Source organism: Lissotriton helveticus, chromosome 2_1 (genome assembly GCF_964261635.1).
Source record: "Lissotriton helveticus chromosome 2_1, aLisHel1.1, whole genome shotgun sequence".
NCBI lineage: Eukaryota > Metazoa > Chordata > Amphibia > Caudata > Salamandridae > Lissotriton > Lissotriton helveticus.
The window spans coordinates 122,315,134-122,338,143 of NC_136059.1; the positions used below are offsets into that span (position 1 = coordinate 122,315,134).

At 43.5% G+C, this 23,010-nt stretch overlaps 1 protein-coding gene across 1 annotated transcript in view; it reads right to left on the reverse strand.

The window, feature by feature from the left end:
- Positions 1–249: 249 nt before the first annotated feature.
- The window catches only part of LOC144817779 (uncharacterized), a 130,616-nt gene continuing 107,855 nt past the window's right edge, over positions 250–23,010 (reverse strand). The window contains exon 4 of the mRNA XM_078674593.1: positions 250–843. Within this exon, the coding sequence (XP_078530719.1) occupies positions 646–843 (198 nt within the window). The 3' untranslated portion in view covers positions 250–645. The remainder of the gene's footprint in view (positions 844–23,010) is intronic.

Below are 23,010 nucleotides of genomic sequence, written 5' to 3' on the forward strand. Positions count from 1 at the left end.
TACTAGGGCCCAGCTGATATTTTTTTAAGTGACATTTGTTCTTTCTCGAGTTGCCGCTTGGAGAAATAGATATTTTTTTCTAAACCTCTGACTGCCCTTTTAATTAGGCAGGATAATCAAAGATTTGCAGATCTGCATGCCCTCTGAGCACTGGGCAGAGTGATACCCCTCACCCACAAGCCGCATTGTGACAACATAGCATACCGGCTCACCAGTCAACCATCAATTTTAAGAAAGGAGAACTGTCAGTAATTTGTATTTAATTTATTTTACATTCTGTTATCAACATCAAAAATGTATTGGGCAATATTGCAGTAAATATGGATCTTACAATTTTCCTGGTATTTAAACACCACCAACAATATCAGTAATCATGGTTTCAAAATGGGAACGTTCGAGAAGATGTTCTGGGGAATTGATGCTGTCAGAATGACTGTATTAACGATTTAGACAGTATCTCGACTGTTTGCGAGGAAATAAAGAAAATGCAGAATCACAGATCATAAAATGTAAGAATATCTTCATTAAAATGCTACTTTATATTAAATGCTAAAATGTGCCAAATTAGAAAACACTCAGTAACTTCTCTAAATCAATTTTATTCAGGTAATAACCATGTTTTTTCAGCCTTGGCAGGTGTGCTTCTCATTCTTCTGCCTGTTCAATCTGCAGATTGTAGTAACCGACCCCTGTTAATGTACCGGAGATGGTTGAATTGTTGCCAATCATGGTGCGAACTTTGGCAATGTAAGGTACCTTCATTGTGGCTTTTTGCAACGTCGCTTTCAGTGTTACTGCTTTGCCTGGTGGAACCTCAAAAGGCATGGATAGTCTGAAAGGTGTCTGTTGAAAAAAAAGAATTAAAGAGCTGAGAGTTTAGAAATGTTTACATATTTACCAACAACATTTGTATAAGCCATGCATGACTCATAATTGCATTGACCTTGGGTTCAGCGCTCTATTTCTCTCTAGCATCCCGAACGCTTTCGGGGTAGTCCTCACTTCCAGTTCTTAGGCTAGCCGCCATTTCGGTCAGCGGTCTAGCTGTTTGAACTTCCCCCAGCATCCACAGTATTTAATCAGCTGTTTGATTGTGCTCCTACTGCTACGTGTGAGGTCTGTTTGACATCTTTACCTTTGTTTTTAAACTTGCCATCTTTTGTCCTCTATTGCGTGCACTTCATGTCATGCAAAATTTGTACCCGTAATTTTCAATCGTACCTGCCTGGAGCTATCTACACCTTACTTTGTTCATTTTTTATTTTGCTCCAGACACCCCGGTCCACCGCAGCCATTTAGGCTGATTGTTGTGGAGGACGTCCTGAACGTTTTCGCGGAAGTCCTCACTACCGGTTCTTCAGCTGGCCGTCAATTCGGTCGGCGGTCTAGCTGTTTGAACACTTTTTCTTAAGGGGGCTATGGTGCGGGATCGCCGGCGGCACGCCGAAGGACAGCCCGTCTGCGCCCGTCCGCGCCTGTACGTCGCCTCTCGCCAGTACCCATGGTCGGAAGCTGCTTGGTTTGCACTCTTACGGTAGGGAAGAACTCTTGATTATTAATTTGGGGTCTGTTTGCTGTGGAGGAAGTGTACTTAACTTGGGGGAAGACTCTACTAGATGCCCGGCTTGTTGTTACCCAGCCTCAGATTGGGCTGAAAATGTTACAGCTTAATGTGAGGTCGTTGGCTAAATATCACCTGGAAATTCACAATCTTATCACTGAGGAAGTCCCTGATGTGTTTTTTGTGTGTGAAACTTGACTTAATGAGGATCTGGTAGCGGAGCCAAATTTAGCCTTACCTACCGGATACTCTATTTGCACGGTCAATAGGGTATCCAGAGGAGGGGGCATTGCAGTCATCTTTAAATCATGTTACTCCTGCTTGTTCACTAAGGAACCCATTGAAGGCTGTGAGTGTGCCTGTTTTAGGATTTCCGTGAGCCCCCACCTTACCCTCTCAGGACTCCTGATATATCGGCCCCCTGGGCTGGCAGCCAAGTTTAAAAATGCGCTCCTGGAAAGAATTAGCTCGCTTGTTGTGTGTCCGGCCAATTTTAGTATTTTTGGGGACCTGAATGTATATTTTGATTTAATACACGATAGTGAAATTTGCAGTTGCATTGCCGATATGGCAGCTTTTCAGCTGAATCAATAGGTATGCGGTCCCACCCATATTGCAGGACACTTGTTGGACCCCATATTTTCAAATATTCAGTCATACAAGGTGGATTTGCCTATTCCCATGGGTTGGACTGACCACGCTTTGGTTGTCATGTCTGCTCCGCTCACAGAGCCTTGTTAAAATGATTCTGTAAAAATGGTCTTCAAACGTCCTTGGCGTAAATTGAAAATCGAGGAGTTCCATGACTTTTTAGCCAGGAAGCCTCTGGGCCTGCTATCCGACTCAGAATCTGACTATGGCACTTCCTGTGACTGGATAAAACACGGTCTTGACTCCTTAATTCCTGCTAAATGGTTCAAGGGGCGACCCTCTACCACCAGCCCCTGGTACACCGATTCTTTGAGTGCACTAAGAAAAATATGTTAGAAAGCTGAACGTGAGTGGAGAAGGGACTATGGGCCAGATGTATCAAGCAAATTCGCTTTCGCAAATGCCGAAATTCGCAGAATTTCGGCCTTTGCGAATGCGAATTTGCTAAATGGAATGTATGAAGCAAAATCTGGTGCAAAATAAGGAATCGTAAAATTTGCGATTCCTTATTTTGCAATTGCATTTAAGGAATCGCAAATTTTGCGATTCCTTGAATGCAATGTATGTAACAAAAAAAAATTAGCAAAATGCCCTTAAGGAATCTCAAATTACCACCAACTTATAGTTGGTGGTAAGTTGCGAATTCCTTGAAAATGCAAATTTTTGCATTTTTCACTGTACCATGTGACGCACATACATGCCCTTAGGGCATGTATGTGCGCCACATGTGCACCCATGCATATTTCAGGGGTGCAACAGGGTGTCCTTTGGACACCCCTGCACCCTTGAAATTATTCTCAATTTGCGATTTGCAAATTGAGAATAACTTCCCATTCTAGAAATGAATGGGAAATTATTCCTTAATTGCGATTAGCAATTTGCTAATCGCAATTAAGGAATTTTAAGAAATCACAAAAAAAAAGCGAATTTCTACATACATCCCAATTTGCAATTCCCAAATAGCGATTTCTAAAAAATCGCTATTTGGGAATCGCAAATGATGGTGATGATACATCTGCCCCTATGATCCTGAGAAAAAACTGGGTTATCTCGCCACTATCAAGCAGTACCATAAAGCCATTTGTAAATCCCGGGCTGTTTACTATGCGAGCCAAATCAAGCTGAGCCCTAATCCAGCAAAATGTATCTTCAAGATTCTTAAAGATCTCAGGTCTAAGAAGGTCTCGAGGCCTGCTTTATCATAGGCACAGCAGTGTGATGAGTTAGCCACCTTTTTTGTAGAAAAGGTGCGTGCCATCCATCACTCCTTCCCTCCAGCCCCCTCCAGTCCTATTCCTGTGCCCTCAGGCACTGGACTGCAGCGGGCGCTGTCAGCCATCCCTCATCTGTCTCAGGAGGAGCTCACCCGGTTGAGCGGTAAAATTAAAACTGGCTCTCCTGCTGACCCCTTAAGGCCTTCTCAATTTAGAGAGTCCTTCTCCTTCTTTCAGGCCCCTCTCCATAATATAATCAATGCCTCTTTCTCCACTGCTATTGTACCTGCTCTCTGGAAACAGGCTTGTGTGTCCCCCATCCTTAAGAAACCCACATTGGACCCGTCCAAGCCGGAAAATTTCAGGCCCATTTCCCTACTCCCTTGGGCGGCGAAGGTCGCAGAGGCACATGTTAATAACATGCTCACTCAATTCCTGCAATCCAATGATATCCTGGATGTCTCTCAGATGGGTTTCGCTCTGGACAAAGTACGGAAACTGCTCTTTTGGCCACCTCTGAGCATCTGCGGTCCATTCTCGATGACGGTCAAAGTGCGGCACTCATTCTGTTAGACCTTAGTGCCGCCTTTGACATGGTCTCACGTACCATCTTGCTACAGCAGCTCGAGGAAGCTGGTGTGACCAGGTCAGCCCTGGTATGGTTCAGATCTTTTCTGACCGAGACATCTTTCAGAGTGTCCGCTCCTCCATTTCTTTCCCAAGCCCAGCCTATTGACCAGGGTGTACCCAAGGGCTCAGCTTTGAGCCCGGTTTTGTTTAACCTTTATATCCAACCCCTGGCTGCGGTCGCTAGGCAATGGGATCTTGTGATGGTCTCATATGCCGACGATACACGGTTGGTTGTCACCTTGGCGGAAGGTTCTGCTCCTAACGCCTCTAGGTTTAGAGATGGGATGACGGCTGTGGCTCGCTGAATGGCTTCCAACTGTTTGCAACTCAATGGATGGGAAGAACAATAATGTTTGGAACGAGCAGTGGTGGCCAACCGTTGTGGGTGCAGCCTCCACACCTACGACCCTGGTCAAAAATCTTGGGGTCTGGATGGACGCTTCCCTCAGCTTTCGGGATCACACTAAGAAAGTTACCGGTACCTGTCTCAGCCTGTTGCGGGGTTTCAAGCCCCTTCTGAATTTTTTTTATCCTACTACACGTCAGATGGTTATACAGGCTACTATTCTTTGATGCCTTGACTATGCCAGCTCTCTTTTGCTTGGGGCTAATAAGGCCGAAATATGTCGGTTACAACGCGTCCAAAATGCCGCCGCAAGAGTGCTTGTAGGCCTTCCACGATTCTGTTCTGCTGCTGACAACTAAACTGCATCGGCTTCCTATGAAGAGTAGGATTCAATTTCAGGCATTGTGCCTCTCGTTTAAAATTGTGAAATCAGCCCACCCTGGTCTGTTGAGCAAGTTGCTCACTCTGTATGTTCCCAAACGCAGGTTACGGTCGGCAGATCAGCAGTTGGTCGCTGTCCCTCGGGTTAAGCGCAGCCGGGCGGGAGGGCATTCCTTCCGCTATTTGGCAGCCAGGCTGTGGAACTCTTTGCCGGAGCTCATCCATGGTACAGACTGATTACTCGCTTTCAGAAAAGCTGTCAAGACTTTCCTCTTTCCATTAGTCTAACTTTGGTATTTCTGTCTGCTGCTTTGTTTCCGGTCACTGTGCCTCTCATATCTTGTAGCTGAACGCGCCAGGACGCCCCTTGGCTGGGGCAGCTGTGCGCTATACAAGCCTCTCTAACATAACATAACATAACAGATATGTTTATGCCTAGACAGTGAAAATATTCAAAGAGAAAAAAACGTGTCTTCCATAAAAAAACACCTATACATTTTGTAGTGTCTGCTTGTCCTCGCGATTCAACCCTCTGGTGGAGCGCGTGGACAAGCAGGGAACTCAGAGTATTTTTGTTTGGAGTCAACCATCGCGCTCGCCTTGTGTACCTCGTGCTAGGCACATACTGGTAATACTGCATGTTTTGTCTGTGAGGATTTGTTCCGGTGTCATTGTTTCGATCTTCCTGACTGGTTTACTACTTCTTTTGCCATGCCTCGAGGAACAACATACCGGCCAGCCGAATTAGGGCTGACGCGGTACACCGCTGCCAGGGCAACGCCGCCTTCCTCATCCTGCGGACACGCCCACACGCGCTGACCACGCCCCCTCTGACTATTAGAGCGAGCGCTGACTACGAGCGAGCGTTCTTAGAATTCACTCCTGAGGCGGAAGCCGGGAGTTAGCACTGTTTTACTCTGTGTATTTGATTTTATCTGACTATTGATTTCACCTGATTATTAGAGCGAGCGCTGACTTCGAGCGAGCGTTCTTAGAAATCACTCCTGAGGCGGAAGCCGGGAGTTAGCACTGTTTTTACTCTGTGTATTTGATTTTACCTGCTAAATTCCCCTCATTCACTCGAGGAACAACATACCGGCCAGCCAAATTAGGGCTGACGCGGTACACCGCTGCCAGGGCAACGCCGCCTTCCTCCTCCTGCGGACACGCCCACACGCGCTGACCACGCCCCCTCTGACTATTAGAGCGAGCGCTGACTACGAGCGAGCGTTCTTAGAATTCACTCCTGAGGCGGAAGCCGGGAGTTAGCACTGTTTTACTCTGTGTATTTGATTTTATCTGACTATTGATTTCACCTGATTATTAGAGCGAGCGCTGACTTCGAGCGAGCGTTCTTAGAATTCACTCCTGAGGCGGAAGCCGGGAGTTAGCACTGTTTTTACTCTGTGTATTTGATTTTACCTGCTAAATTCCCCTCATTCACTCGAGGAACAACATACCGGCCAGCCGAATTAGGGCTGACGCGGTACACCGCTGCCAGGGCAACGCCGCCTTCCTCATCCTGCGGACACGCCCACACGCGCTGACCACACCCCCTTCCCATGGCACACGCAGGGCAATAAATCATGTGTTGTGACCGGAAGCGCAGCGGACGAGCGCAGCGGGCGCGCCGAATGCGCGCCGAAGGCGCGCATAAGGCAAGCTCGTCTGCGCTCGTCCGCGCCGAGGACGGGCCAGGGGCCACCCCCCCTGCTGCACAATTAGCAAGACCACCTACGAATACGGTGAGACTAAAATACTCAACTGCTGATTTACTAGAACTTAGGCACAATGCAGCTCTACCCCATGTTCCCCCTCACCTAGGATATTCCAACTCCATCCTAGGCCCAATCCGATGTCCAACTTGCATTAAAACATCCTTGAAACCCGGTACAGCTAACCCTTTACTGGTCCAAGCAGCGCTAATAAATGCCAGATCGCTCCCCAAACACAAACTAGAAATCGCAGACCTGATCGATGCGCACAAATTCGATCTCCTGTTCATTACAGAGACCTGGGGTGATGAAGCCTCAGGACCTGACTTTAGAGCAGCCACCCCCGCCAACTTCAATGTATGTAGACTGGATAGGCCAATAAAGAAGGGCGGTGGTATTGCGATAATTTATAAAGACCACTTTAAACACACCACGAAACACCTAGCCTGTCCTGAATACGAATCTCTCCTTTTTTCACTATGCCTCTCGACTAAATCTTCTTTTAAGGGCATGTTAATTTATCGCCCGCCTGGCTCAAGAGCCAAGTTCCTAGCCAATATAGGCAACTTAATAGAAGCAGCTGCAGACTCCTCTCATTTTACATTACTAGGTGACTTTAATTTTCACCTTGAAGCTCTTAACAATCACGATACTTCACAGCTACTGACAGACCTAGCAGCTGCTGGCCTGACCCAACTGATAACTTCTCCCACGCACCAGACAGGCCACACACTAGATGGTCTGTTTACCAACAGTCCCTTAGTAACTGTTACCCAAATTATCCCTCTCATTTGGACAGACCATGCAGCGATCCTCTTTACTGTAGAAACTAACCCTACAAAACCCACATTCACAGCCCCCTCTCAATATTCATATAGAGATTGGAAAAACATCAATCTAGCTCACCTAGCCGAGATGATGCAAGAAAATTACAATCCTTATGAGCATGACCCAACTATAGCGTCTTCCATCTATCTGAGGAACTTAAACAGGGCCTGTAATAAGCTGGCCCCCATCAAAACCTCCTATCGGAATAGGAAAATACCATCAGCCCCATGGTTCAATGAAACCCTACGGATGCAGAAACAACACTGCAGGAATCTTGAAAGGCATTGGCGCCGCAATTATAGTCCTGCAGATAAAACGACCTATAAAAACGCCCTGGCCATCTATAAAAGACTCATAGTTGCTGAAAAAAGTCGTTACTACATTTCTCAAATCGAGCATGCGAAAAACTCAGCAGGAGAATTATATCGGGTGGTCACCACTTTGGCCAACCCCCCTCCCCCGCGCTTAGAAGGCTCTCAGTCGTTAGTGGATGCTCTGGCCAACTTTTTTGAGGAAAAAGTTAGATCCATTTTCCTCACCTTTACGCATTCCGCCCCCGCACCCCTTACTGAGGCACTTCCCACTAATACCTCGCCCACCCTATTATCCTTTGACACTATCGATCAGGATTATACTCAACGCCTGGTATCCAGCATAAAATCCGGATCCCCACTTGACCCTTGCCCTCCTGCTATTTTAAACCGCATCCCTGATGCAATCTCTCCTGCTTTGACTACCATCTGTAACGCCATGTTTGCATCTGGCATATATCCCTCAGTCTGGAAGGAGGCTATCATTAAGCCCCTTCTAAAAAAAGCCTACCTTGGACCCTCTACTCCCCGCTAGCTACAGACCCATCGCCTGTCTCCCTTTCCCAGCCAAAATTTTCGAAAAGTCTATGAACATCCAACTTTCGAAATTCATCAATGATAACAACCTTCTTGATGAGTCCCAGTTTGGTTTCAGACAGGGGCATGGGACGGAGACAGCACTACTAAAGGCCGCAGATGAAATCAGAGCAACCATGGACATGGGAGGAGCGGCAGTCCTAATACTTTTGGACCTTTCGGCCGCATTTGACACGGTCGATCATGTCACTCTGATCGACCGTGTCTCAGCTCTAGGAATAAGAGGCAAAGCTAAAGATCTGATTGCCTCATTCCTAGCTAACCGCCCTCAGACCATCAAGATGGGCAATTTCACCTCCCAGACCTTCTCCCTCCCATGCGGTGTTCCCCAGGGCTCTTCGCTAAGTCCGACGCTGTTCAATATCTATGCGTCGGACTTGGCGAGGGTGATAAAATCTTACGGAATCGCCCTCACTACGTACGCCGATGATACCCAACTAGTATTATCGGTGCACAACAACGGAGCATCCGTTGCAGCCAACTTTCAGGAGGGAATGAAGGCGATAGGCTCCTGGATGTCATCAAATTGCCTCAAGCTTAACTCCGATAAAACGGAGGTGATGACATTCGGGAGCCTACGTCCAGCATGGTCCCCTCAGTGGTGGCCACCTCACTTGGGGCCCCCTCCCCAGCCGGTGGCAAAGGTCCGCAATCTGGGGGTCATCTTTGACAATAAGCTGACTTTTCACCACCACGCCAATGCTGTTGTTTCATCTGCTTTCTACACCCTCAAAAAAATAAAAAAACTGCTTCCTTACTTACCACAATCAGCTGGCAAAACACTCATCAGCACCTTAGTGTTTTCAAGAACCGATTACTGCAATTCACTTCTTCTGAATGCGCAGGAAGGAGTTCTCAACAAACTACAAACAGTACAAAATGCTGCAGCTAGAACTCTACTATCTATTCCTAAATTTACATCCATTTCCCCGCACATTAGAAAACTTCATTGGCTCCCTATCAGGAGCCGAATTAAATTTAAAGCTATGTGTATAGCTTATAAAACCCTGAACAATGTAGGGCCACAGTTTTTAAAAGAAGCTCTCCGTCCAGTTGAACAACATAGGATTCTACGATCGTCTTCAGCCTTCTTGTTGAAAGTCCCCCGGACAAAAAGGGCCAACTGGGGAGATAGATGCTTCACTATTGCTACAGCCAAACTGTGGAACACTTTACCTCTCCATATTAAAACTGCCCCCACGCTTCTAAAATTTCGTAAAAGCCTCAAGACATGGCTATTTTCCACCTGCTAATTCCCCCGTTAAACATAAGTGAATTCTATGAATTGTAGCGCCGAGACACCCGTATGGGTAATTGTTTGCGCTTTTAAAAATTGCAAAAAATAAATAAATAAATAAATACATAAATGTCCCGCCCCGAATGGTATTTCTGCATTTAAACGGTTCCCTCCGACGCTCTTTTTAATTGTGGTAGCGATTGGTTATGCTTTTCATGACGCGTTAACCCTTAACACCACACTGTGAGCGACAAGAGGACAAGAGCCTCAGAAGATTGTGCACCGACCAGCGATTCCGTTACCAGAGGGTGGTGAGTGTTGCATTCAATGGTGAGTTCCTCGGTAGTGTGAAGTACGCGCTGTGCTGAGGATAGGAACATTCCTGTTCATTTAAGACTTTTATGGACCTCATTTACTAAGTTTTTGCACAAAGAGTTTAAAACTGACTAAAGTATTTATATCTGCTCTTTATTTTCCATTGACTTTTGGAGGATTTATACATTTCAACAGACTCTACATGATATAATTGTCTTTGGCAGTACAGGGCTTCTCAAGAATACGTTCTTCAATTTGACGGAGTTCAGCATTGTTCTGCATTGAACATTCTGCATTCAACAGTGCCATATAATGGTTGTTGGTGGTATCTACGGAACACTCTTTCTATTTTGTGTTGGATTTTTAGATGCACCCTCAAGTTTGTGTGTTGATTCATATGTATTACAGTCTTTCTAAGTGCAGTTTTACATTTTAACAAAGTGGGCACTATTTAAGACAATTGAAATTTAAATTTACCTATATCTGCAAGGTTATAATTGTATTTCGTCACAGGTTTTTCAGTCTTTTGCATTTCTTTATCCTTTAGCACTTAACAATGGCTGCACCAGTAGCAAACATAACTATAAATCCCCCAAAATAATTTTTATGTGTACAGGGTGACTTCCCTGTTCCTTGGTTATAATGGAAAGAGTACTTTTTAAATTATGTATTCACCATCGACCATGCTAACAAATTGTCTGCTGACAGGAAGAAGGGTCTTTTAATGCATAGTTTAGGTCCTGAAGGTTTAAGGATCTGTGGTAAACTCAACAAGGATACTGTGTCAGGGGATGAAAATGTTTTTAATCAGGCCATAAGACAACTTGACAATTATTTTTCTCCTAAGGTCTGTATAGGTGTCACCCGCTACAAATTCTTTAAAAGGAAACAACAAAAAAACAAAACTTTTGATGACTTTGTAACTGTTCTCCAAAAATTGCCCATTGATTGTAGATTTGGTTCCTTAGAGGAAGAACTAATCAGGGACCAAGTGGTTATGATTCTGCAATACAAGATAGATTGTGGGTCAGTGGGGACAATGCGTTAAAGGATGTTTTAGCAGTGGCAAGGAAAGCAGAACTTTCTGGCAATTGCGCAAAAGTGCTTAAAAAAGAATATGGTGAGATTAGTCAAAGGGAAACTGTTGCTACGATCATTTCTAACAGAGACAAAGACAAATACTCAAAAAAAATTACGAATAAAAAAGTTCCAAGTAATGATAAAGCATTAAAGTGTTTCAGGTGTGATAGTAAGAATCAGCTAGCAAATGATAGAAGATACCCAACGTTAAAGCAAATATGCTCCATTAGCAAGAAAGTGGGTCATTTTTCAAAGGTATGCCATGCTAGGAATTTTAAGAAAGAAAAAGTTAAGTGCATTGATGAAGGTTCCATTTCTTGAAATAATGATGACACGGATGATGAACTATATGACTCTATGAATAGGGTGGTGATTAACATTTTACAAGATAATGATTCGAGTAAACCAATGTGTGATTTATCTATTGGAGGTGTTAACATTCATATTGCAGCTGATTCGGGTTCTCCATTTACCATTGTCAATGAGTCAGTCTGGATGGGAACATTTGTCACTAAATTAGGACAAGATTTGCTTCAACTGGACATTGCTCCTGTGAGCTATAATGGGGAACCAATAGATCTCCTTGGTTACAGAAGTCTAATGTTCAGGTTCAAAAACAGATCTGCTCTATTTAAATTATATATTTAAAAAAAAGGCCCTTCAGTTTTTGGGTGGAGAGACCAAAGGAAACTAAATATAATTCTAGATCCTAATGGCATTGAGCAGGAGAGTCATTATAAAAAATGTTGTGTGAAAAATTCCCTGAAGTATTTTCAGGTACATTAGGAAAAATCTGTGATTTTGAACATCTAATTCGTCTTAAACCAGATGCTTCTCCTAAAATTCACAAGTTACGTAACATTCCTTTTGCTTTAAGAGATGATGTAGAGAAGGAATTGTTAAATTTGGTTGAAAAGGGTGTGATTGAACATGTGGAAGCTTCACAATGGGTTTCTCCATTGGTCACAGCCAGAAAACCCAATGGGAAACTCAGAATATGCATGGATTTGAGACATTTAAATGATAATATAATGGTAGATCAGTTTCTCCTACCTAAAATTAACGAAATGATCACGAGAACCAAAAGTATGCAAGTTTTTTCTACAATTGAAGCTTACCATCAAATTCCCCTTGTGGAACTCTGCAGGGACTTAACCACCTTCATCTCACATATAGGGTGTTGTCGTTCCACTAGAATGGCTTTTGGCCTCGCATCTGCAGATGCGGTTTTCTAACGTTTAATGCATAACATATTTGGTGATCTAAAACATGTTCTAATTTTTCAGGATGATATTTTGGTCATGGGAAAGGACAACATGGATCATAAAGAGAAATTGTGTCATGTTATAAGCCTCTTGAGTAAGTTTGGGTTCACCATTGAACCCTCCAAGTTTAAGTTTGCTGCTGACAGTGTTACATATTTAGGACACGAAATTTGTTAAGGATTTTTCTAGCAGAACTTTTAACATTAGCAAATTAACGAAATGATCACGAGAACCAAAAGTATGCAAGTTTTTTCTACAATTGATTTGTCACAAGCTTACCATCAAATTCCCCTTGTGGAATCCTGCAGGGACTTAACCACCTTCATCTCACATATAGGGTGTTTTTGTTACCGTAGAATGCCTTTTGGCCTCGCATCCGCAGCTGTGGTTTTCCAACGTTTAATGCATAACATATTTGGTGATCTAAAACATGTTCTAATTTTTCAGGATGATATTTTGGTCATGGGAAAGGACAACATGGATCATAAAGAGAAATTGTGTCATGTTATAAGCCTCTTGAGTAAGTTTGGGTTCACCATTGAACCCTCCAAGTTTAAGTTTGCTGCTGACAGTGTTACATATTTAGGACACGAAATTTGTTAAGGATTTTTCTAGCAGAACTTTTAACATTAGCAAATTAACGAAATGATCACGAGAACCAAAAGTATGCAAGTTTTTTCTACAATTGATTTGTCACAAGCTTACCATCAAATTCCCCTTGTGGAATCCTGCAGGGACTTAACCACCTTCATCTCACATATAGGGTGTTTTCGTTACCGTAGAATGCCTTTTGGCCCCGCATCCGCAGCTGCGGTTTTCCAACGTTTAATGCATAACATATTTGGTGATCTAAAACATGTTCTAATTTTTTAGGGAGATATTTTGGTCATGGGAAAGGACAACATGGATCATAAAGAGAAGTTGTGTCATGTTATAAGCCTCTTGAGTAAGTTTGGGTTAACCATTGAACCCTCCAAGTTTAAGTTGGCTGCTGACAGTGTTACATATTTAGGACACGAAATTAGTGCTGCTGGAATTTATCCATCAAAAAAATTGGTGTCTGCCATTTCTGACGCTCCTAGCCCTAAGAACAAAGAGGAAGTGAAATCATTTTTAGGGTTAGTAGATTATTTTCTACATTTGTTTAAGATTTTTCTAGCAGAACTTCTAACATTAGAGAATGAATGAAGTCCACAACTAAATTCTCATGGTCCAAAACATGTGAAGAGGAATTAATGGACATTAAGAATGCCATTATATCAGCACCAGCTCTCCAAGGTTTTGATACCCAGGAAAAAAATATTATCACCACAGATGCCAGTGACACTGGGATTGGTGCGGTATTTTCGCAAATTGACAAAAATGGCAATGAGTCTATTATTGTGTACGCTGCCAGGTCTCTGTCCCCTGCTGAATCATGTTATGCAGTTATTGAATGTGAAGCTCTAGCGTGCGCATGGGGATTAGAGCATTTCTGCACGTTTGTTTGTGGTTCAGAAATCATCATAAGTACTGATCACAAACCCCTTGTTAAGGTGTTATCTAATGTTGGTATAATAAATGTGTCTCAGAGGTTAGAACGTATTTCCATGAGGTTGCTGGATTTTGTGTATAAGGTTGAGTATTTACCTGGCAGGAAAAATGCAGTGGCGTATTTTCTCTCTAGGCTTCCGGTACAAATGGTTGAGAATCAAGATGATCTGATGGATGAGTCTCAAGTAGCTTTGATTTGGGACAATGGTTGTGAGTCCTTTACCAGACAGGAATGACAAGATGCTACTACTAAGGATCTTAATTTAAGTACTGCACTAGAGTATGTCATTAATGGGTGGCCTCAAAAAATGGGGGTTGGTGATGTTAAACCATTCTGGGAGCTCAGGAATGAGTTATCGGTAATTGATGGAAATCTCATGAGAGGGGATACATTTGTTCCGCCTTCCTCTTTGAGTGAGAAAATTTTAGCTTTGTGTCATGAAGGTCATTTAGGCATTTTTAAGACCAAATGTATTGTCAAGAGTACATTATTGTGGCCTGGAGAAGATATTGCAGCAGAAAGAATAGTCAGAGATTGCAGTCTATATTCTTCAGCTGACAAAACCCTAAAAACCCTTAGACCTCCTATGGCTAATTTTGAATGTCCTAATGCTCATTGGGAGTGTGTTACAGTTGACATTATGGGTCCGGTTGGTGGTTCAGTGAAATTTGTCATTTCTATGATGGATGTTTTTTTCAAAGTGGCCTGTTATTAGGATTATCAAAAAATTGGATATGGACAAGGTTATTTCATTCTTTGATGAAGTTTTCAATTCAGAAGGTACTCCTGCTACCATGATCAGTGATAATGGTGTGCAATTCACTTCTGATGCTATGGTGAGTTTTTTGGCAAAATGTGATGTCATTCATAAAACTACTTCATTATATAACCCAAGTGGTAATGGCCTAATTGAGAGGTATAATAGAGTCCTCAAGGGGGCAATTCAATTAGCATGTAAAAATAACGTTTCTTGGGAAATTCAGATAATGAAAACATTGTGGGATTACAGGGTTGCTTTACTCCACCAATTGTTCTCCTTTTGAGTTAATGAGAGGGAGGAAACCTCGGTCAAAATCATACTCTGAATGGATTAAAGACCATAGTGAAGTTTACTGGTCTTCAACGGAGGTAAAAGATAATCTCAATTTAAAACATGACGAGTATAAAAGGTTCTATGATGCTAAGCATTCTACTAAAGAAGTGAAGTTAAATGTTGGACAATGGGTCAAATTTAAGAAACCCAGGTTCATTAAGAAGGGTGAAAGCAGGTTCAGTGATCTCAAACGTGTTATTGCCCTTAGGAAAAATGCTGTTATTTTAGATGATAGGAAATGTTGGAACCTCAAAAGAGTAACATTGTGCAACAGTCCTTCTTCTAATATTGATAACAGAATTGAATCTTCTAAAACATATGGTTCAAAATCTACTCAGTGGTCATGTGATGGAACCATTGCAGAACAGATGTCTTCTCCCAGTAAACATCAGGTTGCCAGGGAGAAAAGAATGGTTAGACGTCTGGCTATTTTGAATGATTATGTTTGTACTTAAATTGTGTTTTGTTATAGGGGAGGAGATGTGTAGTGTCTGCTTGTCCTCGCGATGCAACCCTCTGGTGGAGCGCGTGGACAAGCAGAGACCTCAGAGTGTTTTTGTTTGGATTCAACCATCGCGCGTGCCTTGTCTACCTCGTGCTAGGCACATACTGGTAATACTGTTACATGCATGTTTCAAATGTTAAATGGTGCTGTGGGGCATTGTGAATCCTGACTTTGTGCTGTAGCCACTGGATATGCTATCCGGTTAAGTTTATGAAATTAATAGATCAATTTCACTTTAATGTAAGTGTCTTCACTACACATTTGTACAGAGCAAATGTGAAATTTCACTTTAATACCACAGTACAGCAATACTGCAACAATGGAATGGGGAAAATGCTATTTACCTTCTTTGCAAAAGCATGTTACAATTACTTTACACAGCGAAACCGTTCTATCAGTCATGAGGCTTCTTCAAGTTATTTCAGATAGACTCATAAAGTTAACCCCTTGAATCTTTGCTTTCATTAAATACATGGAAAATGACATGACATAAATCATTTATATAGCTGAAAGTATGATATGCTTTTCATTGCCAATGTAGAGAGAGTAGAGGGGTACCATGAACCTTTTGTGGCTTTATCTTCAGTGATCTGTGCTATATCGATATATATTTCTACATATATATATATATATATATATATATATATATATATATATATTCACTGAAAAAACCATAGGTTATAGACCATATATAGTTAGGAATTAGCATTTAAAAAACCTTATTTTACTCACACAAAACCATTGAAATTCCATATATAGTTAGTTGCACTAACTATATATCGCGCACCCGCAATCCACTGCTGATGATGTCACATATTACATCATTCATGACATGGTCAGTGACATCACTGATGACATCACTGATGACATCACTGATGACATCACTGATGACATCACTGATGACATCTCAAATGACATCACTGATGAGATCACTGATGACATCATCCAGTGACTGTGTGTTTCTGTAAAGTTTAAATATGTTTTACATATTGAAGAATGAGTAGATGTATAAGTGTCTGGACGAAGGATTTAGTAGATGCATGACTGAATGTATGAGTGAGTGATTAAATGTGTCTCACTGAGTGCATGGGTTAGTGACTAAACTGTCTTAATTTGTGCATCATTATGTCTGTTGTTCTGTAAACTGCTGCATGTGTTGATCAGTAGCTATATGATTAACTATATGGGTTATTGATTGATTGTCCAAGTATTTGTATGGGAGACTGAGTGTGTGTGTGGCTGGCTGGGAGGTGTGTGACTCTGTGCAGATCAATGTGTACTTGTATCAATGATTGTATAAGAAAGTAAGTATGTGTTAGTATATGTTTGAAAATGTAAGGTGCTCTATGTTTAACTGTATAGACAAGAAAATGGAAGTGTGATTGATTCTTTACAGGACTGAGTAGGTGTGTGAGTAACTCCATGGATGAGTGGCAGAGTGTGAGTGTCTGTATAGGTGTATGAGTGCATATGATAGTGTTGTAAAGATGAGTGATTGTATGTATGAATGATTGTATGGGTGAATGAGTGAATGTGTGTGTAGACGTAGGAATCAGTGAGTACGTATGTAGTAACTAGTATTGGTGTGTCAATGGTTTCAAAAATTATACTCTGTATTTAACACTGGGTGAAACAGAGGTTATATTAAAATGTGAGGAGATGCATTGTATTGTCACATGAATGATATCATCAGTGATGTGGTCATTGATGTCAAATGAGATGTCATCAGTGATGTCATCAGTGATGTCATTTGAGATGTCATCAGTGATGTCATCAGTGATGTCACTGACCATGTCATGAATGATGTAATATGTGACATCATCAGCAGTGGATTGCGGGTGCGCGATATATAGTTAGTGCAACTAACTATATATGGAATTTCAATGGTTTTGTGTGAGTAAAATAAGGTTTTTTAAATGCTAATTCCTAACTATATATGGTCTATAACCTATGGTTTTTTCAGTGAATTTTCAAGGTTTTGTAAATGCTAATTCCTAACTATATATGGTCTATAACCTATGGTTTTTTCAGTGAATTTTAATGGTTTTTTAATAGCAAATATCATAAGCTGTCGAATGTCAAGTACGTGGTAAGTGAAAACATTTTCGTGTTTATGCACACTGATCTGCTTTGAATGGTGCCCCCCCCCCCCTCATTTCTATTAGGAGTACTCTCTCTTTGCACATAGTGAAGGGTAGTTAACGCAGGCCTTTGCCCCCGTTGTAATACGTCGTGCCTGCTTCTCTCTAAATTTGATTGATTGTTATCCAAGTATTTACTGTTTTAGAATTGGTTCTCTTTGGTTCATTCTCTATTTACAAACAAACACAGAGTCGCAATACTCTGTTTAGTCTTTGCAGATAACGAAAAATCGTGTAAAAAAAAAAGAAAAGGAATCGAGCAAAATCAGTAGGCCACTAATGGGATCTCTTTTTGACCTCGCTAAAATAGAAACATTAGGAACAACCCCTCATAACAAATACAAAACTAGTGAGATGAACTGAACTCCACACAATGATGGCTGCAAAACAGCTCGGCTCCGCCACCCACCCCGCCCAAAATAACGATAAAGAGCGGCTGCCATGATTGGTTGCGGAATGGCCACGACGGAGCTACGAAATGGTGCTGCTCTCATGCTAACCCCAGCTTCAGTCTGAAACATCCAGAAACACTGTAGACTACCAATTCGATCAGTTCCGGTAGCGCCCCAATGTAACCCGGTAGAGAAGAACTAGCCCTCCCCTCTTTGACTGATGGTTCTTGTTGCCTGTCCCTTCTGTTGTCATTTAACAGAACTATTTAGCCTGCTGAAAGGGGTTGTGTTCCGACCGCTGGTTGGTGGAGACATTTTGACTATATTCTGGACCTGCGTTGTCGCGTAATGCGTCATATGACGCGCCGCGTTAGCGCATCCAGAAGTCATCCGGGGCGCGCAGCGCGTAACGTAAGCATAACAAGTCATGTGACTTGTTAATAAAACTTTTCATTGGTTCATTTTACTTTTCTTATTCTAATGATAAAAGGCTTGGTCATATGACCTAAAAATTACGCTTTTTATTACTTCCGAACATTATTTTTTCTTAAATATATGTTATAATGTTCCAGGCTAATGTACTTTCCCGGAAAATTTACAACTGTCCTGCAAGTAAAATATATTCTTTTTTCGAGAAAAAGAGCGTTTCTTCGTCCCATGATGGAGCCGTTGAGCAAAAGAGGGTCGACCTGCTGTCTTAGTCGCCGATACGCCTGAATATGAGATTCTTATCGATCACTTTATGTTGCAGGAGTAGAAAACACAACAGCCCTTGACCATTTATCTTTACTGCGTTCCTTCGAATTATACCTTTTACCCTTCATGTAATTGGTCTGCTTTATTTCACTTGCCTTTTAATGATTCTAAAACAGTGACTATTATTAAAAACTTTACCAATGTATATACTACTACCATGTTTTCTTTTAAAAACCTTTATTGTGAAAATTTCATTATACGAATACGAGCCTATAACCACGTGGGCCGGCCACGGAGCAAACTGTAATCGTATATGATGAGTAGACATTTACACTGTAGAGGAACGTAACGGGCGGGCCATTAGGTTGCAAGAACTAAGGTGTCTAACAGTTACGGAATCGGTGGACGTACATTTTATAATTAAAATACGACAGGGCCAGTTACAATAAAATTATCTAGATATACATTTGCGGGCAAGTACCATGGGTGACGTTAATTCGAACTTTCAATAGTACAGTAATCAATAACACATCAGAACTTAATATCAATAGGGATGTCGAAATATTCAATCAATTCTCGTCCCTGCCCGCCATGTGCTTCAAAACTGCATACGTATCTCGTGATTTCAAGGTTCTGCAACCAGTACACAACAAGGAGTTACGAGTCCCATTTATTCCGGCGCCATTTTGGGCGAGGACGGGCAGGTCCAGGATATAGTCAAAATGTCTCTACCAACCATCGACTATGATGATGTTCATATGCTGTATTTATTAGAGTAACACTCATCTGTCCACATGAAATTAATTTGCCACAATCTAAACATGTCATTTTAATCTTTCCAAAGTTCTTCTAAATTTTTGGGACCGTTTCCCTTGCCTCTGATGCTGTCAGTGCCACTTCTTTGATGAATGTACTAGCAGGTCAGGGGTTCTCCTCCAAATCTCTCTTTTATGCAGCACTATAATTAATTGGTGCCACCTCTCCATATGACGATGCATGGTATAGTTACCATAACTATATTTTTTTTCGGTTCCTCTGGAGAGTATAATCGTGGCAGATGAAGCATGTAACGTACCGGGCATTTACCTTTTTTTGCATGTACAGGAAAGAAAAAAAAAAGCGAGCGTCCGAGTTCTAAGGTGTCCCAGGGCCATTTTAGTGGACCAGGCCCAAATCCAAAGAACAGGCCGCCATTTTGAGAGTCCTGTTGCAGCCGCCTGTCGCTGTAGCATCAAGAGCAGCCGAAACTCAGCTGAATGGCAACTGAAACGGTAAAGGGGCGCCCCACTACAGCAGACGAGCCTCCACCTAGGAAGGCCCGTTCACGCCGCCTCCCCCCCCCCCCCTTCGGGCACCCCACGCCGTTATTCGGAGCAGTATTGTAGGATGGCCACACCAGTGCGGCAACTTGCTAGACATCACCTCGGTGGTAACCGAATCTCAGCGCCTTGTGGTGTCTCCTCTTCAGAAAATATTCTTGCGCTACCTTTGCCCCATTCACACATCGGTCCGCTACTGACGCCATCTCACAGGCTAATGGGGCGCCCCACGCCGAGTTTCAGCATTGTAGGATGACCACACCAGTACAGCAACTTGCTAGACATCACCTCGGTGCCATCCGGATCTCGGCGCCCCACTGCAGATGAAGTGCCTCTCAACTATGAAACCACCACGGTGACATCCGGATCTTGGCGCCTTGTGCTGGTTCCGGCCTATTCACACATCGGTCCGCTACTGACGCCATCTCACAGGCTAATGGGGCGCCCCACGCCGAGTTTCAGCATTGTAGGATGACCACACCAGTACAGCAACTTGCTAGACATCACCTCGGTGCCATCCGGATCTTGGCATCTCAACGCCTAGTGGTATCTTCCATACAGAAAATGTTGTTGCGCTGCCTTTGGCCCCATTCGCACATCGGTCCACAACTGACACCATCTCACAGGCCAACAGGGCGCCCCACGCCGACTTTTACCATTGTAGGATGGCCACACCAGTACCACAACTTGCTAGACACCACCTCAGTGCCATCCGAATCTTGGCATCTCAGCGCCTTGTGGTGTCTTCTAGTCAGAAAATATTGTTGCGCTGCCTTTGGCCCCATTCGCACATCGGTCCGCTACTGACGCCATCTCACAGGCCAACGGGGCGCCCCACGCCGACTTTCAACATTGTAGGATGGCCACACCAGTGCGGCAACTTACTAGACACCACCTCGGTGCCATCCGGATCTTGGCGCGTTGTGCTGCCTTCGGCCTATTCGCACATCGGTCCGCTACTGACGCAAACTCACAGGCCAACGGGGCGCCCCACGCCGACTTTCAGCATTGTAGGATGGCCACACCAGTGCTGCAACTTGCTGGACACCACCTCGGTGCCATCCGGATCTTGGCGCGTTGTGTTGCCTTCGGCCTATTCGCACATCGGTCCGCTACTGACGCCGCCTCACGTGCCAACGTATTTTCTCCGCATTTTATACCCTATGCCGCATAACAGGTCATGTGACTTGTTTATAAAACTTTTCATTGGTTCATTTTACTTTTGGTTTCCTAATGATGGAAGGCTTGATCATATGACCTAAAAACAACACTTTTCATTGGATGAAAACTTTTTTTTTTCCCAAACGATGAAAGCCCCACCTTGTTTCTGGATGTTTCAGACTGAAGCTGGCGTCAGCATGAGAGCACCACCATCTCGTAGCTCCGTCGTGGTCATTCCGCGAGCAATCATGGCAGCCGCTCCCCACCAGAAGCCTACAGGAGTCGGGGGCCCCCAAAACTTTTGATGAATCCTCAAGGCGGAGGGGACGCTTTCGAGAATGGGGTCCAAGACCTAGCAGACAAGCGTCCGATTTCCAAGGTGTCCCAGGGCCATTTCAGTGGACCAGGCCCAAAAAGGAAACAGCCTGCCGCCATTTTGAGAGTCCTGTGACAGCCGCCTATCGCTGCACCGCAAGAGTGGGCGCAACTCAGCTGAATTGCGGCTTTTGACACAGTGGACCAAAAGCGGACGGAATGGCAACTGAAACGGTAAAGGGGCGCCCCACTACAACAGACGAGACTCCACCTGGAGAGGCCCGTTCACGCCGCCTCCCCCGGGGCGCCCCACGCCGTTATTCGGAGCAGCATTGTAGGATACCAAAACCAGTGCGGCAACTTACTGGACATCACCTTGGTGCCATCGTTCTGCTGCCTTGGAACTATTCGCACAACAGTTTGCTACTGATGACCCACCCCCCGCGACGCCCCACGCCAGAAATCTGGACGTTGTGCTGCGTTGGGACTATTCGCACAGCCGACCGCTACTTCGTTGTTTTTCCCTAGAAATGTTTATATGTTATTACTGTTTTTGTTTTCTTGTATATATTTATAAGTTATTAAAGTTTTATAATCTTACTACTTTGTTGGAGTGCTATATATTTTTAATGTGACACATAATTGTAAAAACTTTGATGTACAAAGAGTCATCCCTGGAATCTTCCGCTTCAGGCTCGGTCCCCTCCCCAATCACAATACAGGATGGTTTTCAGATAATAGGAACGCGTCTGCTGTGACGGATCTCATCGAGTGTGGGCCTTGATCTACTATAACTCCTTTGAAGAGGGGTGATTCTTTACAGCTGGGGCCATAAACGACATCTGCAGGGCTAGCTGATACCCTAGGACCGGCCTGGACAATCGGACACAGAGGAAAAGGAGTGTCAGAGGGTGCGGTAGTGAATAGGGCGAAAGGGAGGTGTCGGGCGGGCACAGGGTGTGATTCTCAGGGAAGAGCAGCGCAGATGGGGGGTGGTTTATTACCCATGCATAAGACAGAGAGCAGGGGTGACCACTGCCTGGGGGAGATGCTTGCGAGGGTGGGGAGCCATGCTAAGGATCGACAGCGTGCACAGAGTGGGTCTGGTCAAGGCATCTAAAATGACTGCCGTGCACGACAAGAGTGTGGCATTTGAAAAAAGGCAAGATGGCGCAGACAATGTTTTTCAACACTTCCTGATTTCCTTCGAATCGAACGTTAACAGACGTTGGGGCATATTACCAAAGTTAAGCGATATTTATCCCTAACGATGCTTAGCAACGATTTTTTTACCGCTAAGCATCGTCAGAAATTATCGCAGATAAACCTTGCTATTATCAAGGTTTATCGCAAATACGATAAAAAACGACCGCAATGCATTAATATCGCTGAAAACTCAGCGATATTCATGCATTACCGAGCTAATGCTCTTAGCCATGTTATCCACCTCCCATTGGATAACATGGCTAAGAACTGCTCAGGGCAGGTGCTAGCTTTTGGAGATATTTGCGCTTATCGCGAATATTTCCAAAAGTTGATAATAGGAGATAGCGATGTTAGCGACTGTTTCCAGTCGCTAACATCTTGGCATGCCCACTTTGCATGTCATTAGTGATAAATATCACCCACATGCAAAGTGGGGCCCAAGATGGTCGCTATCTCCTACTAGCCGTCGCTAACTGGTGTTAGCAACAGCTAGGTAATACAGATATAATTTTATCTC